General features: G+C 42.4%; 2 protein-coding genes across 5 annotated transcripts in view; one reads left to right on the top strand and one right to left on the bottom strand.

Moving 5' to 3' along the window:
• Positions 1-18068, bottom strand: part of LOC137426069 (chemokine-like protein TAFA-2) — a 686347-nt gene that overhangs the window by 309001 nt on the left and 359278 nt on the right. The gene's annotated exons all lie outside the window — the stretch shown is intronic.
• LOC144891475 (uncharacterized) lies at positions 2320-16175 on the top strand. Its single transcript, XM_078775093.1, has 9 exons — positions 2320-2388; positions 3327-3393; positions 3629-3694; positions 12269-12371; positions 12558-12781; positions 13014-13196; positions 13718-13753; positions 14440-14564; positions 15188-16175. The coding sequence occupies exons 1-9, from the start codon at positions 2320-2322 to the stop codon at positions 16043-16045; spliced, it is 1731 nt and encodes a 576-aa protein (XP_078631219.1). The 3' UTR covers positions 16046-16175.

Genomic DNA, 18068 nt, shown 5'->3' with positions numbered 1-18068 from the left:
AACCAATTTCAAGATGGCTACCGTGGCGGCCATATTGAAAATCGCAGCGCGTCCATTTTCGAAAGGAACCTTACTCTATCCAACCCCAACACACACTGCAAAAATGGATGTAATCGGACAAGCCGTTCTGCTCGAAATTGACGGAAACCAAAAGTTGACGGACTCCTGGATGGCTGCCGTGGCGGCCATATTGAAAATCGCATAGCTTCACACCTCAACACGCAACCCCATTGACGCCAATGACGGGGAAAACCCGCTCGGGGGAGAAAACCCTTCTTGGGGAGGGGGGCAAATGAATGCGCTACAACCTTCATTGTGTAACCTTTAGTCATCCTGTCAAGTTTGGTTGAGATTGCAGAAGTAACGATGGAATGTATCACGTTGTAATGGAATGCATCACAAAAGTAACGATGGATTGCAGACAAACAGACACCAAATGGCGTATTTTAGTATGATGATAATGATATATACATAATTATACATATATATACACTACATGACCAAAAGTATGTGGACACCCGAACATCGAACATCTCATTCTAAAATCAAGAGGTAAAATGTTTTTGCCCCCGTGTTTTTAGTAATTTTGCTGTACAGAGCTAAAGGCTGCAAGTCGGCCATCTTTGGGCGGATTACAAAGCAAAATATTTGACATATGTAAACTCTCATGTGTTGTCTTTGTGCCGAGTTTGAACAAAATTGGTCCATGCATGTTGAGAAATGTTTGGGGACACCTTTATGTAACAAAATGGCCACCAGTTGGCCGTCCTGGATCTGACCTCGATAAAAAATGACAGCATTATGTAACCCATTATTCATTTTCTCTTTGCAAAGTTTGAACAAGATCGGTAAATGCAAGTCCAAGAAATGGTTGACGACATGATCAATGTCGCGATTTTTACAACTAAAATGGCCGCCAGTCTACCAGTCGGCCATCTTTAATCAGATCACAAAATAAAGTGAGGTGCACGTATATGACGTCATCTGTTGTGCTTGTGCCAAGTTCGAATGAAATCAGACCATGCATGTTCAAGACATGGTTGGGGACACGTTTAAGTAACAAATTTGGTGGCCAGTCCGCCATATTGGATCTGATCTCGAAAAGAAATGACAAGCAAATATAAGCCATCATTCATTCATTTATCAGTGCGCAAAGTTTGAACAAGATCGGTAAAGGCATGAGAAAGGGTTGCGGACGTGTTCACCATCGGGTTGTTTTACAACGAAAAAGGCCGCCAGTCGGCCATCTTTGATCGCATTGCGAAACAAAATGATGTGCTTATTTGCACCATCATGGATTGTCTATTTGCCAAGTATGAAAAAAATCAGTCCATACATATCGTCTGCACACACAGACGGATGGACAAGACCCAATCCATATAAGCCCCAGTTTTGGACCAAGTCCAATGGGGGCTAATCAGTTGAACCAAAGGCTTTCTGATCCCTTCCAGGTTGCTCCCACACACGTGAATTTAACATCCAAACAGTAACTTTACCTGAAAAGTTTTTTAAAACAGCCACAAAGCCATCCGAAGCCATCCACGCCTTTGGATAGTCTTTCTTTTCCAAATACAGTCGTCCACTTTTGCATTGAAATTCACACTTTGCATTCGCAGAATATTTCACAGCCCAGCATAAAACCTGCCCTGTATCGACCATATGTATATGCAAGGCGTGAATTATGATGAGCATCACTTTGTGGGTTACTCACACCGATAAGCTCAAATTGCTGAAAATCCAATCCTCGCGGCTCAAGAAGCGAAGGTGAGTGCACAGGTAAAGAGGAAATCAGCTTGATGATTGCAGCATTTGCCTGTCATTCGAAAAGCCCACAAATCAATCCATTACGCCTCACCGTGTTTCAAACGAAGTGCAGTGTTGCTCGAGAGCGGGGCAAATGATGGGCTTGCGAGCTGCGCAATTGTGTGCTTGAGACTAAGCTAGCCGAATGTCCCGGGAGCATTATGGCTTTGCTGTCTTTCTTGCTATGTAGACTGCTCTGTCATTGGCTTCAGGAATATGGCTCTGGCTGTTCACCAGGCACTGAGCCGTGATATTAGCGCACAGTATGCCATGTGAATATGACAATCTCTATGCTATTTTGTTTTTCGAAAGACATTTTGCAAGGACATATAAGGAAACTTAAACAGGGAAGGAGGCCATTTGGCCTATAATGCCCGTGCCATATCCACGCCAAGTTCATTCGATCCATAAATTTATCTTATATCTTGGTGTTTTGTGGGTAGGATGATGAATCAATGAGTATGTCACCCTGTTGAGTGGATTGAAGCTGACTGTCCTTTCTGCTTGCATTAGCTCATGCATGACGTTAACGGTCTCAGGATACCATTTGACAAGAGTAGCCTATTATTTTGTGCCACTATCCAGGTGGATTCCAAATTATTACCCTGCTTTCGCTGTACCCTATGATGGAATTTCTTCCTAGAGTTAATATTCAGCGATAACAATGTTCCAAAAACAATAATTAGAAAGTTCATATAACTCCTTACCCACACAGTCTTGAGAAACAAAGACATGGGCGGGGTCTGCCAGGGGCAAATTTGATTGGTCGTGATGATGTAAAATGCTGTAATATTTTGTCTGTGTTCTGGTTTTGAAAGTGTTCTCCAGTGTTCAAATACATAATTTAATTGAAATAAAATAAAGTTTTTAAAGGTTGGATAAAAAAAACAAGAAGACGTCATGCGTAGCACGATACTTGCAAAATCTGCCACCCACTCCCAAAAGTTTTCCATTGATACAACAAATTGGCCATTTCATGAAGATTAAAATTTACGATCTTGATCAAATCTCGGGTCAACAGGATGAAAAGTGACTATTTTTCAGATTAAAAATGATGATTTTAGAAGTTTGACGTTCAGTTGACCTTTGACCTAAAAAATAGTTGGTTTCCTAATTCAGTGAGGCAATATGCAAATGCTGTTCAATTATCAAGCCAATCGGATGAAAATTGATGGTTTTCCAGATGAAAAGTGATGATTTTGGAAGTTTGACCTCGAGTTGAAGTTTGACCGATTGACCTCAAAAATAGTACGTTTCCCAATTTAGTGACTCGATATGCAAATGCTGTTCAATTTTGAAGTCAATCGGTTGAGAATTGATGGCTTTTTAGTTGAAAATTGATGACTTTTAAAATTTGACCTTGAGTTGACCTTTGACCTTTTGACCTCAAAAATAATTCATTTCCCAATTTATTGACGCAAAATACAAATGTTATTCAATTTTCAAGTCAATCGGATTTAACATGGCGATTTTAGAAATTTTACATCCAGATGACCTTTGACCTTTGACCTCAAAATCAATAGGTTCTCAACTGGGACGATCTAGACAACTTGGTCAAGTTTCGTGAAGATAGGTTGAAAATTATGACCTGTAGGCCAGTGACAACCAAACAGACAGACAGAACCACAAACGCAACCGACCAATATACTTGCAAAATCGTAATAATCAGAGGTTTACTACCAATTGATGCAGCGTCTTATACACCATCTTATTTAACACATTACATCAGTTATTTGTGCCTGTTGTTTGTGTCCTTTATGATGCGTTTCAAAACAGTATGATTCCTGTTTGGAATGATTTTGAATTTCGTTTGAGTGCCATACAGGCAGGCAGAGCATAAAATCTCACTCCTCTTTGTGCACATGTGTGATCGGGACAAATTCAGACCAAAGTACTCTAAATCTACAGGTTCATTTTCCAATTTGCGTTCAAAATATAACATTCAATTGAAATTAAGTTGTTCCTCGGAAAGCGAACCAATTGCTTAACCCGGCGGTATGTATATATATATATATATATATATATATATATATATATATATATAAATAAAAGGATGCTTTCGACTTGCTCACCAAATCTATTCATTCCAAAAAATATATATAATACCATCTCTTACAGTTCCTCCTTTCTACATTCCCTAAACTATCCAGAACTCCACCCCTCCTTCAGTGTCCTCAAACGTATTTTTGACTCGAAGGTCTCAAACTCATTTTGCAAAAAATGTTCGTTTCCCATGAATCGTACACTTTTCAAAATCCAATCTCTCACCCTCCCCTCCAAATCCTCCCATCACCCATCCCTTTCAAATCTCCACCCCTTGCCCCTTCCCTCCCCTCCCTCCTAAATTCCCCCCACACACCCTCCCCTCCAAGACTCTCCCTCGCTCCTCCCCTCCTAGACTCCCCTCTCACCCCTCCTCCTCAAAGCATCCTCCCTGCTTCTTCCCCCTTCCAACTTTCCACCTTCATCTCCCCCAACCTTCTGCCATCGCTCTTCCCCCTCCTCAAATAACACCTCACTGTGCCTCACCCAATCTCCATCAAACCTTTTGTCCACCCCATTCTTCCCTTTCTCCAAGCTATTCTGAAATGTCTGAAATCTCTGACACACCTTCAACAGTTCTCCCTTCCTCTTCCTCCTCTTCCACATCTTACCCTACCCCTCCCCCCCCCCCCCTGTTCTGGACCCGATGCTCCCCCTTCCTCTTCATTAACGGTATGGACCTCAACATCCGGGGCCTTCGCTCAACTTGACTGATCTCTCCATACAGGTTGCTTCTGACAAACCAGATGTGATCTGCTTAACAGAAACTTTCCTCCTTCATGATGTCTCTGATGCCTTGGTATCTCTCCCAGGTTACTCCCTCCTCCGGTATGATAGACCTGAGCCTCGTCCTGGAGGTGGGGTTGCTATCTTTATAAAAAACTCTCTTCCTCACTCGCCCTCCACTGCCCTCTCTCCACCTCACCCCCAGGAATACCTTTGGCTACGGCTTCCCCTTCGCTCCCACCTTTTGTTCATATGTGTGTTGTACCGTCCACCAAACAGCGATGACTCCATCTACATCTCGCTGTCTGATAATATGGACCCAACTTCTATCTACCCATCCCAACTCTCTCTTCCTCATATGTGGTGATTTCAATTGTCACCATGCCAGTTAGCTGGGTGTGGGTACCTCTCTCACCAGCCATGGCTCCTTCAGCAAAGGACTTCTGCGACTCACTGGGACTGACACAATCTGTCAATTTCCCGACCCGGATCTCAGTCAAACGAGCATCTTCTCTTCTGGATTTGGTTATGACAAACTTCCCTGAAAATGTCTGCTGCTCTTCTTCTGCTCCAATCGGCTCATCTGATCATGTGCTTGTCAAAGTGGACATCTCTCTGACCATTCTCAGAGAGCCTCCTCAGCGTCGACGAGTCTGGCATTTCACTCAGGCCAACTGGCACGGTCTTCAAGCAGCCATCAATCATTCTGGACTGGTCTCCCATCTCTACCGCCTCTGACATCAACTCATCCTGGGAATTCTTTCAAAGTAAATTGCTCTCTCTCATGCACAGATTTATCCCATCTCGTCTTCAGTTGTCATACCCTTCCTCCCGTCCATGGTACACGGAATCTTGTGGTGAGGCTGTTGCCCTGAAACAACTTGCTTTCATCTCCTGGAAAGCAAATCCAATGGAAGGAAATCTCATTTCCTTTCACAAAGCCCGAAACAAGTGTGTGTCCACCCTCAGGAGAGCCAGGAAACAATATCTCACCGTTCTCAAGACCGAACTCTCTTATCTGTCTCCCTCTTCCAAATCCTGGTGGCGTCTGGTCAAATCTGTTTCTGGTGTTTGTTCCCCCTCCATCCCCTCCCTCACCTCAAACGGCTTAACGGCTAGACTCCGCACGTGAAAAAGCTGAATGCCTCAACTCTGTGTTTGCCTCTAAATCTTGTGTCCCAAACCCATCCCTCTCTGTACCCACCATACCCAGTCGTACCCAGCTGCTCCTGGACTCTGTGTCCTTTCCTCCTGACAAGTTGGAAAAGTTTCTGTCAACCCTCGACTCTGATTCTGCAACTGGTCCTGACGGCATCAGCCCACGGGTCCTAAAATCATGTGCTTCCACTCTTTCACTCCCTCTTTCTGTTCTCTTCACCCTCTCTTTTGCTCAAGGTCATCTGCCATCTGCTTGGAAATCAGCCAACATCACCGCTTTGCACAAAAAAGGTGCAAAAACAGATCCCAGCAACTACAGACCAATCACCCTTCTCCCAATTATCAGCAAAAGTCATGGAATCCATCATTGCTTCAGATATGAAATCTTTCCTCTTCTCCAATGGCTTGATCTCTGATCATCAATTTGGTTTCAGACCTGGTCACTCTACTCTGGACATGCTGCTTCTGCTTTCTCAACAATGGATGGAGGTCCTCAATGCCAAACAGAAATTAGAGCCGTCTCCCTTGACATTTCACGTGCCTTCGATACGGTCTGGCACCCTGCTCTGCTCACCAAACCCTCCTCCTTTGGTATCCATGGAAATCTCCACGCATGGCTGGCGGACTTCCTCTCTGGTCATAGTCAACGTGTGGCCCTGAATGGGTTTCTCTCATCTCCTCTACCTGTTCAGGCTGGAGTTCCCAAGGTAGTGTTCTGGGCCCTGTGCTTTTTCTGGTCTTCATCAATGATCTCCTCTGACTCTCTTGAAAATCCTCTCTATCTCTTTGCTGACGACTCTACTCTCTGTCGCTCCATTCCTCATCCCTCAGATCGGCAGGCTGCAGCCTCCTCACTCTCTGCAGACCTGGACAAAATCACAGACTGGGCAAACAAATGGAACATCCCTTCGCTCCTGCCTGGCATGGCTCTGAAGTACTCCGCCGCAAGGCTTCTTCTGCTCAATACCCGCTCCACCCCATCATGCATCTCTGCCATCAAATCAAATGGACTCCTCCGACGACCCAGGTACATTCACCGTGGCTCCGGTCGCAAGTTTGTTTATTTGCAATCAGGTCACTCCATCCCCGTCCTCTGGTCGGCTCAGCGCACTCTCACTCTTCATCCCAGCGCACCTGGTCACAGCAACCCACACGATCGCACCTCTTGCCTACGAACCCTGGCTAAATCACCTGAATTCATCCCTGCTGTTCAAAACAACATCAAGCTCACCCTGTTCAACACCCGGTCCCTCAACAATAAATGCCTCATCCTGAACGAATACATCCTGGATAACAAACTGGACTTTCTCTGTCTCACCGAAACCTGGCAACAACCTCTGGACTACTACACACTCAACCTCACCACACCCAATGGATATTCCTACGTCAATAAACCACGCTCGGAGGGCCGAGGTGGTGGAATTGCCGTTATCCACCGTCAAGACATCAAGACCAACCTCATCTCCATCTCATCTGCTCCATCATTTGAACACCTGGCTTTAAAACTCTCTGGTCACACGCAGTCAGTCATGGCTGTCGTCTACCGCCCTCCCAAACCACACCCATCATTCCTGTCTGACTTCTCCTACTTTCTGACCCAGCTATGTTCCCTCTCCCCCTCAATCCTCCTCCTTGGTGATTTCAATATCCACATGGACTCCACTGACTCCACAATAACCACTGACTTCACTGATTTACTCACCTGCTTTAACCTCACTCAACATGTCGACTTTCCTACCCATATCCGTGGTCACATTTTGGACCTTGTCTGCTCCACTGGATTAAATTTGCACCATCTCTATGGCTCCGACCTCACCCTCTCTGACCACTTAGCCATCACTCTGACCATCAACATCCCCGCCCCAACACCAAGGCATTATCGCACAATCAACTTCCGTAAGCTAAACGCTCTTTCACCTACCTCATTCTCATCCACCCTCTCTGAAAAAATGTCCACTTTCTCCCTTCATTGACCTCCACACCCCTTCCGACCTCACTGACTACTACAACCACACTCTCTCCTCCTGCCTTGACCAGCTTGCGCCTGTAAAAACCAAAACAGTTTCTTTCACCCATTCTGCTCCCTGGTTTACCCCTGAACTCCACCTGATGAAAACTCGTGCTCGCCAACTTGAAAGACTCCGCAATAAAACGGGTCTCACAGTTCACTCCCAAGCCTACAAGGACCACATACAACACTACAAAGATGCCCTCTCCCGCGCCCGCTCTGCCTACTACTCTCAAATTATCCACTCTGGCTCCGGAAACCCAAAAGCACTCTTCTCGACAATAAACAAACTCCTCCGCCCCCTGAACACCACCACCCAGTCATTCACAGTAGACAACTGCATCTCCTTCCTCTCTTTCTTCCAACGCAAAATTGACAACATCTACAACAGCTTGACCACCGCCGCACCCGCTCCCCCTCCAACCACCTGCCCCCCCTTGTCCTGCCATCCCCTGTCTCGGTTCTCCCCAATCTCTCCTACTGACCTCTCTGAACTCCTCATAGGAATGAAAACTGCCACCTGCACTCTTGACCCCATCCCCTCCAGCTTTGTCAAAGCCTCCCTCCCTGCTCTCTCTCCACTTATCATTGCAACAATAAACTCCTCCCTGTCTACAGGCATCGTCCCACCTTCCCTCAAAATTGCTGCTGTTACCCCCATTCTAAAAAAACCTGGTCTAAACCCTGACACCCTAAACAACTTCAGACCCATCTCCAACCTACCCTTTCTGTCAAAAGTTTTGGAACGCGCTGTAGCCACTCAACTCAAACATCATCTCTCTGCCAATAACTTGTATGAAACATTCCAATCCGGATTCCGCTCCAACCACAGTACTGAAACTGCTCTCCTCAAAATCACCAACGACCTTCTCCTCTCCTCTGACGCTGGCAACCTCAACATTCTCGTCCTCCTCGACCTCAGCGCTGCCTTTGACACCATCGATCACACTATCCTCCTCACCCGACTTGAATCCACCTTTAACGTCACCGGCACTGCCCTCTCTTGGATTAAATCATACCTCTCTGACAGATGCCAGTTCATCTCCATCAATAACTGCAAATCCCCCACTGCTCCCCTCCCCCAAGGTGTCCCCCAAGGTTCAGTTCTTGGCCCCCTCCTCTTCATCCTTTACCTGTCCCCGCTCGGTCACTTAATCCGCCGTCATGGTCTCCAATTCCACTGCTTCGCCGATGACATCCAGCTTTTCATCTCCACCAAGTCCGTCTCCACCGACACCCACTCTATCCTGACAAACTGCATCACTGAAATAAAATCCTGGCTTCAAATCAACTTCCTCAAGCTTAACTGTGATAAATCTGAAATAATCATCATTGGCCCAAAAACGCTCACAAAATCCACCCATAACTTTGCCCTCAACATCGACGGTATCCCAGTATCCACCTCCCCTCACATCCGGAATCTTGGCGTCATCTTTGACCAAACCCTTTCCTTCGACAAATACACTAAACAGATCACAAAGTCAGCCTTCTTTCACCTGAAAAACATTGCCCGTCTCCGCTCATCCCTCTCCTCCACGGCTGCAGAAACCCTCATCCACGCCTTCATCACCTCCCGTCTGGACTACTGCAATAGCCTCCTCTATGGTTCACCCTCAAAAATCACCAATAAACTCCAATACATTCAGAACTCCGCTGCCCGTCTACTCACTCATTCCCGGACCCGTGACCACATCACCCCCGTCCTTTACAAGCTTCACTGGCTCCCCATCCCCCAGAGAATCCAGTACAAAATCCTCCTCTTGACATACAAAGCCCTCCATAACCTGGCCCCATCCTACCTGGCTGACCTCCTCTCCAGACACACTCCCACCCGCAACCTCCGCTCTGCTGGTACCAACCTCCTGACCCCCTCCATCCGGACCAAATTCAGATCCTGGGGGGACAGGGCCTTCTCCATCGCTGCTCCCACCCTCTGGAACTCACTACCTCACACCATCAGTGACTCCTCCTCACTCACCACATTCAAAACATCACTAAAGACCCACCTGTTCAACGCTGCATTCAACATTCAACCCACAGCATTTAACCCCTGACTATCTCTTCTCCTTCTCCCTCCTTTTGCTTTAAATATTTCCCTATTGATTCTTGTCTTGTCTTTTTGCTTGTCTTTTTGATTCTTGTCTTATATATATGCCGTATATCGCTGCTGTTTGTTTTCTTGATTCTTGTCTTTTTGCAATTGTTGTTTTCATGTATTGTTATGCATTATGTTTTCCACTCTGTCAAAGCGCCTTTGGGCTTCTGGAAAAGCGCTATACAAAATAAATGAATTATTATTATTATTATTAACATGTCTTTCAATCCTGATAAATCTCACACTCTTACGATGTCTCTCCGAAAAGACCGACTGGAAAACCCTCCCATCCACTTTCTGAATAATCCTCTCCAAGAAGTTCTGTCACTCAAGCTTTTGGGTTTCACTATTTGCCATGATCTTTCCTGGGAAAACCACATTTCAAATCTGGCCTCCAAAGCCAGTCGCCGACTGGGCATCCTCCGTCATGCGAAGTCCTTCCTTGGCACACCTGAGCTCCTCACCACATACAAGGCTTTCATCCACAGCTCTATGGAATACTGCTCTCCCCTCTGGTCTGGTGCTCCTGCCTCACACCTAGCCCGTCTTCACGCTGTTGAAACCAAAGCGTTCAGAATCATTGGAATCTCCCGCGATGAAGCTAACTCCAAGGGCCTTTCACTCAGTCACCGCAGGTAGGTTGGTGGTCTTTCCGTCTTCTACCGACTCCTCTCTGGCCTTGCCCCCCCAGCCCTCTCTGGGCTCTGTCCCCCAAATATTCCTACAGGTCGCACAAGATCTGCCTGCAACCCTCTTATTGTTAAACTGCCAAAATCAAGACTTTCTGCTCACCTTCACTCCTTCATTCCTCTTTTCTCCCGCCTCTGGAACAAACTCCCTCACTCTCTTCAATCCCACTCCACCCTCCAGGTCTTTAAAACAGCTGTTCACCACCATCTCTTATCCTCCCCCATCCAAAACCTTGATCTTTTCTACCCCCGCTAATTTCGGTCCCTTTGTGTTTTATACTTCTCCCACCCCCCCCCCCCCCCCACCCCCCCTTCCCACGCCTCCTGCCCCCAAGCCCTCTCCCTCCCACACTTCTCCCTGCTCTCAAATGTTGTGGTTGTGTGCTTCCCCTTCTCTCCCCATCTTGTCTTCCGCTCCCTCTTTTTGTATATTTTGTTTGTCTGGTTGATTTGTTTGTGAAATAAATGTTAGCTCTTTCATGAGCCTCGATTCAGTATACAAAAAAAAAAAAAAAAAAAAAAAATTAAATTAAAAAAAATATATATATATATATGTATATATATATATATATATATATATATACATATATATATATATATATTGTATATATATATATATATATGTATATATATGTAGATGAGATAGGGGGACGGCCAGGCCACCCCCACCCCAGACAACATTCCCCACGCTCCCCCACCCCCCTTGCCCCCTTGACCCCAAACCAAAACTGACTCAACTCAAAAACAGGAAGTGACTCACCACAAACCGGAAGTGACCAATCAATTATTATAATTTTCAGATTTCACGATTTTCTCGAATTTCCCAAAATTACCGATTTTCACAAAAATAATTATTGAATTTTTTTATTTAACAGGATGAGAATTATAATACAAATGAATAACTTAAATGAAAAAATAGATATTATTAACATTTATAATGAAATAATTAATACATTTAACATGGAATTTTGATGGACTTCGTGGAAAATTAGATAGGATAAAAGATTTAATTGTAACTTATAATGAAACATCCATTGATATTAAAACAAATATTGCAAATATTGAACAAACATTACAGAATATTACTCAGGATAAATTGTTTTACATTGTGAGAACAAGATTATTGATATATGAATATAAATCAATTTTTTCTAAACCACTATCACCGATGAATACACATAATCCAATCTTTAAAAAGAAAGTATCTATTTATAAATGAGTTTTTAGATATTGTTAAAGATCAAAAATAATATGGTCAAAATTATGGAATATACCCATTTGATATGAAATGAAACCTATCGCTAATATTACTTGTACATTTTGTAAAAATCAAAACTTATCTGATTTGAAATAACTAACACAAATATTGAAACATGTTTGTGGTGTAATAACCAACAATTAGGTTTTAACACCAATATGACTTATAATGATTAATAAGAGAGTAAATATAATAGGAAAAAATATTTACAATAGAGTTTCTCATTTTCAAAAATGTATTACTCAATATCAAGGTAAACAATATTGGAAAATACCAGAAAAGGTTTATAACGATTCGAATGAAAAGTTTAAAGCATATAGACTTTTGATCAACCATGAAGACAAGGTTATAAAACATTCCAATATCACGAAAACTCATATCACCATGTTTATAAAAGAATTAAAATATACTAAACATTATGGTAATATTAATCTAATATATATATATAGCATTAACCAAGAAGAAACTGGATGATATTTCTCATTTAGAACAAGAGCTAATTACCTATTTAAAAACTTTATTAAAACTATACCATGAAAATCATGGTAAAGATAGGGCTGAAGCACTAGATATAAAAAAAATTCTGAATATGCAATATTTATTATTTCAGTTATTGCATAAACATAATCTTGAAGATTTTACTGGTTTAAAAACAATTGAGCGTAAACAATTTAATGATAAGATTTGTCATAACTTATTTGACACATTGGGGTGGACATTTACACCAACATTTTAATTTTATTAATTTTATGTTGTGGGAAAAAAATTGATTTTTAGTTTAAATAATTTTCTCTTATATAAAATGAACAATATGAGAACATATAAAAAGCGGGTCACAACATATTGTAATGTTTGTGATCGCAATCATAAAAACAATTATAAACAACACCTTCAATCCAACAAACACAAAGCCAAACTTTCACAGATGATGGCTCCACTTGAACAAGAAAAACCAAAAACATGGTATTGTGATGTTTGTAAACGTGATTATAAAAGTCAACGTAAAAGACATCTTAAATCCCAAAAACACACACTCAAACTTTTACATATGGTAGCGCCACCCGAACGAGAAACAAAATATTGCCGCGTTTGTGATAAGGTGGTCTTGAAGGGGAGTTTTCCTACTCATCTAAAATCACAAAAACACAAAGTTGCGAGGATACACAGTCAAGGACACCGATGGGGCATTTAGGGGACATATTAAAATAAGGATTTTTAATTTACCACCCCCAGAACCAAAATCAATAGCTGAAGCGATTGAAACAATCAAACCCGCTGTGAAAAGCTATGTAAAGAATGTTTTGGATGAGATTAAACCCCTTAAATTTTATATGGGAGTAAAAATGGAATTGAAAAAACCAAATACTGAAATAGGGGATCTTATTATAAAACATTATATGAGAACAAAACCTTATAGTGCAGCGGCATAGCAAAAATTTAAGAAGAATTGTGCATTTTGTGATGGAAGCACCAAATTTGGCACAATGATAGAATGTTATATTTAGAACATTTTCAGATATGGAACCACTTTGAAATTCACCCAAGGTCGCCGCCATATTGGATTTCAAAATGGCGGCTTTAAAAATCTGTAACCCTTAGGGGGGGTGGCGGAAACAAATCCTACAGGCACAATTATTGCCCCATTCACCCTATATCTTTTCTAACATCAGTAGACACATTACAGCGGCGATTCTGAGCTCAAGGGAACATCTAGGGGTCTGGGGAGTGAAAAATTTGAAAATTTCGGCCAAAAATACCCCTAAAAGAGGTCATTTGGTGTCAAATTTCAGGGGGGGTCCTGTAGATAAAACATGCTGGTCCGTTGATTAACCCCTAATTAAACGACTTTTTTGTTTGTTTGCTCCATCCAGGTTTCAATCATGTCGAAGCAGTTCAAGTTAGTTCATGTTACCAAGCATGTAACTTCAACGCCAAAGACGCCACTGGACTGGGAAATCTGTGTTCTGTATCAAGTTGATATAGGAGAGTCCCTACAGATACAACATCCAGACTATGACAATCAAGGCACAGACCGAGGTATTGTCATCATCGGGGGTGTCTCAAATGTCAAGACTGTGGAGGACCTTCCACGGTATTACACAGATGTACATGATGTCATCACCACTCAATGATGTCATCAAACGCAACAAACTCCCGTTGTTTTCATCCATCAAGGTCAAAGCTGCCCAGAAGAGCAAACAACAAGTAGCCTCTGCAAAGAGTGATTCAGAGCTCTTCTCCAGACTATACATCGCATGCCAAACCAGAGATGGGGGTCTCGAGCAGTTCTTCAAACATGAGAACAGCGCACATCCGCCAGCACTCTCGCAAAATGGACAGCTCCGCTTTGGTTCCAAAGCTGACTTGTTGCAGCCCTTAGAACAGCTTGTCGAAACAAAGTCGGACCCACCACAAGTATCTTCTGTGATCCTCGATGGAGCTGTAATAGTTCAAATGCTGAGCCCAGGCCAGACCAAAACATTTCTTGACTATGCCACAAAAGTATTCGTTCCATACATTATGTCACAGCTTCAACATCGATCTCGTCTCGATCTAGTGTGGGACCGCTATGCAAAGTCAGGCAGCCTGAAGGCAACTGCAAGGACCAACAGAGGCAAGGGAATACGCAGACGTGTCACTGGCTCTGCCCTCCTACCAGGCAACTGGCACAGTTTCCTCCGTGTCGACGAGAACAAGGAGGAACTCTTCAGCTTTCTGTCTAAGCAGGTCACGGAGTCCATCGATGTGCCAGACAAACAGCTGATTGCTACTGACGGTGAACAGGTAATGTGCATGATGTATGTTAGTGTGTGTTAGTGAAAGTGTGTGTATGTGTCTGGGTGGTGAGAGTGGGTGCGTGCCTGCTTGTGTGTTTGAGAGTGTGTGTACAATCTTCTGTGGTTTCAGTACATATTATACAATGTATTATTGATTTATGCTGTTGTAGAGTAAATTCTTACCCACATATGTGTATTCTTTTCATATAATTTAATTTTGATTATATAATCCCGATTTGTATTATCTATTCGGAATAATATTTTGTATTGTATATATAATCTTTAGCTGTCCACGGTACACTCCCTCAAATTGTTAAGAAAGGCCTATTGGCCATAGTGTTCTTGAATTGCTTTTTTCTTTCCTGGCATCTCGGGGGAGTGTACATGAACAGGCTACTGTTATATGTACAATGTCATATTGTATGATTTCATGTGTTTGATGCCAAGTAAATAACAATAATAATAATAATAATAATAATAATTGCCCTGTATTTATGTACTTGAAATAATGTACTGAAATAAATTAATAAATGTTATGCAGATTCATGTCAGGTTTTATTCGTGACCACCTGCACCAAAGGAATTCACATTTAATTTACATCACGGTATTGTTCATGCTTACACCAACAGGTCATTGCTGTACCACCATGTGCAGACACAGCCGCTTTGGCCCCGTGCAATCACGAGGAAGCAGACACGCGCATGATGCTCCACGCAGCAGCTGCTATGAAATCTGGACACCGCAGAGTACTCATCCGCACCGTGGACACAGATGTGGTGGTTCTCGCTGTGTGGATGGCCCAGGAGCTTAATGAGGTAGTGGACGAACTCTGGTTAGCGCTTGGAACCGGAAAGAACTTCCGCTACATAGCAGCACACGAGCTGTCTGCTACCCTGGGACCAGACAAAGCCAAGGCACTGCCAATCTTCCATGCAATCACAGGGTGTGATACCGTCTCGAGCTTTGCAGGTCGTGGCAAGAAAACAGCATGGGCAGTATGGGAAACTTTTCCAGAAGTGACCAATGCATTCCTGGACCTGGCATCTGCACCAAGTGAGATCTCTGAGGATACACTGGCAACCCTGGAGAGATACGTAGTGCTTCTGTACGACCGCACATGCACATGTTCTGAGGTGAATCTGGCAAGAAAGAAACTCTTTGCAAAGAAATCTCGATCCATTGAAGCAATACCTCCAACACAGGCCGCCCTAGTACAACACGTGAAGAGAGCAACTTACCAGGGTGGACATTGTTGGGGACAGTCTCTTGTCCCACACTGCTATCTCCCATCACCATGCGACTGGGGGTGGGTGGACAATGATGGACAGTTCGATCCTCTGTGGACAACACTACCAGAAGCTGCCAAATCCTGCTATGAACTCATCTGTTGTGGGTGCGAAAACGGTTGCAGTGGGAGATGCAAGTGCAAGAAAGCGGCTCTGAAATGCACAGCACTGTGTGCCTGTGATGGTGACTGCTCACATTGAGTTGGAACTGTGACACTTGGCATGACTTGATGCAATACGCTCGCTAGTTCTCTTGCTGAACGTGTGTATACAATGTACGTAATATGGGATTATCAGTTGCTTATGTGCATTAAAACATATTTCAATACAACCATTCAATTCATTGACCTCAGAAATGTACAACTAGACACCAGAATCAAGTATCTAGCTGGCATAGAACCAGAGATATCGGTCAGCAGATTTTCGGAAGCCGCCATCTTGGAATCCAATATGGCGTCAGTAAATCAACTTCTAAGTAGAACCATTCAATTCCTTGACCTCAAGTTTGTACATCCAGACACTAAAATCAAGGCTGTAGCTGGTATAGAACCAGAAATATTTGTAATTAAAGATTTTTAAGCCGCCATTTTGAAATCCAATATGGCGGCCACATTGGGGTGAATTCCAAAGTGGTTCCATATCTGAAAATGTTCTCCATATAATATTCTATCATTCTGCCAAATTTGGTGCTTCCATCACAAAATGCACAATTGGTTTGCTATGCCGCTGCACTATTACTTTATCGCATCACTCCAGGGGTTCTTATTAATGGACGTTTATGATAAACTTATAGAACAAGAAGAACAGGTAGATCATTCGCTTGTGGGTAGTGGATTTACTATTACTAGAATACTTTTCATCGATATACATGTTCTAAAATCAAACCCCCTAAAAGCTTCTTCTTACATTGAATTGCCGACGGTTATAAAAAATAAAAAGGCGATTATTAATATTCAAAACAAAGATCATAAATGTTTTCTATGGTCTGTTCTTGCACACCTACATCCCGCTGAACATCATGTTCAAAGGGTATCACATTATGAGAAATATGAAAATGAGTTAAATGTTACTGGTTTACCATTTCCAATGTCCATGAAAGATATTCCTAAATTTGAGAAAATGAATAATCTATCTATTAATGTTTATGGACTAACGGATAAAAACAATGTTCAGAATTTGTACATTTCTGATAACTATAAAAATAATGAAACTCATATTAGCCTTTTATATTATAATTCAGGAGAAAATTCACATTACACTTACATCAAAAAAATTTCAAGATTAATTTCTTCACAATATGGTAAAACATCATGGTAAAATATACCCCTGTTTGCGATGTCACTCCCTCACCCACATGAGCCAAGAAGCGTTAGACAAACACTTAGAATTCTGTGGTAAACATAAAGCTGTCAGAATTACTATGCCTGAAGAAGGTTCAAACATAACATTCAAAGATTTTAATAAAACTATAAAACACCCATTTGTGATATATGCCGACTTTGAATGTATTCTTGAAAAGATAAATGACGCTTCTTCAAAACCAAACGAAACATCCACGAATAAATATCAAAAACATACTCCTTGTGGTTTCTGTTATTATATCAAATCATCCGTTGGTGACAAATACAACAAACAAGAACTTTATAGAGGAGAAGATGTGGCTTCTGAGTTTATAAAACGATTAGAAAAGGACTGTCTTTGCTTAAGAAAGATAATGAGATTAACCAATAAACCGATGAACCTCCTAACAAAAGAAGAAGAAACAGAATTTAAGCAACCAAATAGCATCTGTCATATTTGTGGAAAGAAAATTGATGGGAAGGAAGATACTGGGGGACCAAAGGTTATATGCCAATGTCATCACACCGGTAAATATAGGGGTCCGGCTCATAATGAATGTAATCTTAATTATAAAACCCCCAATTTCATTCCGGTCTTTCTTCACAACAACGCTCATTATGATACACATCTATTTATTAATACACTTCCAAAAACATATGGGAGTATTTCAGCAATTCCTACCACAGATCAGGACTACATTTCATTCACGAAAACAATACGTACAAAAATAGGATATGCCTATAAAACAGCTAAAGAGATATATGATCCGACTCACATCAGGTTTCTTGACTCATTTAAAATTATGGCAAGTCCATTATCTACCTTAGCATCAAATATTAAAAATTTTCCGTGTCTTTCAGAGTATATATCAGACAAAAAAGAA

This window comes from Myxine glutinosa, chromosome 4, assembly GCF_964187855.1.
Source record: "Myxine glutinosa chromosome 4, kmMyxGlut1.1, whole genome shotgun sequence".
NCBI lineage: Eukaryota > Metazoa > Chordata > Myxini > Myxiniformes > Myxinidae > Myxine > Myxine glutinosa.
The sequence above is the reverse complement of the archived record's forward strand: the minus strand, read 5'-3'. Positions and strand labels throughout refer to the sequence as shown.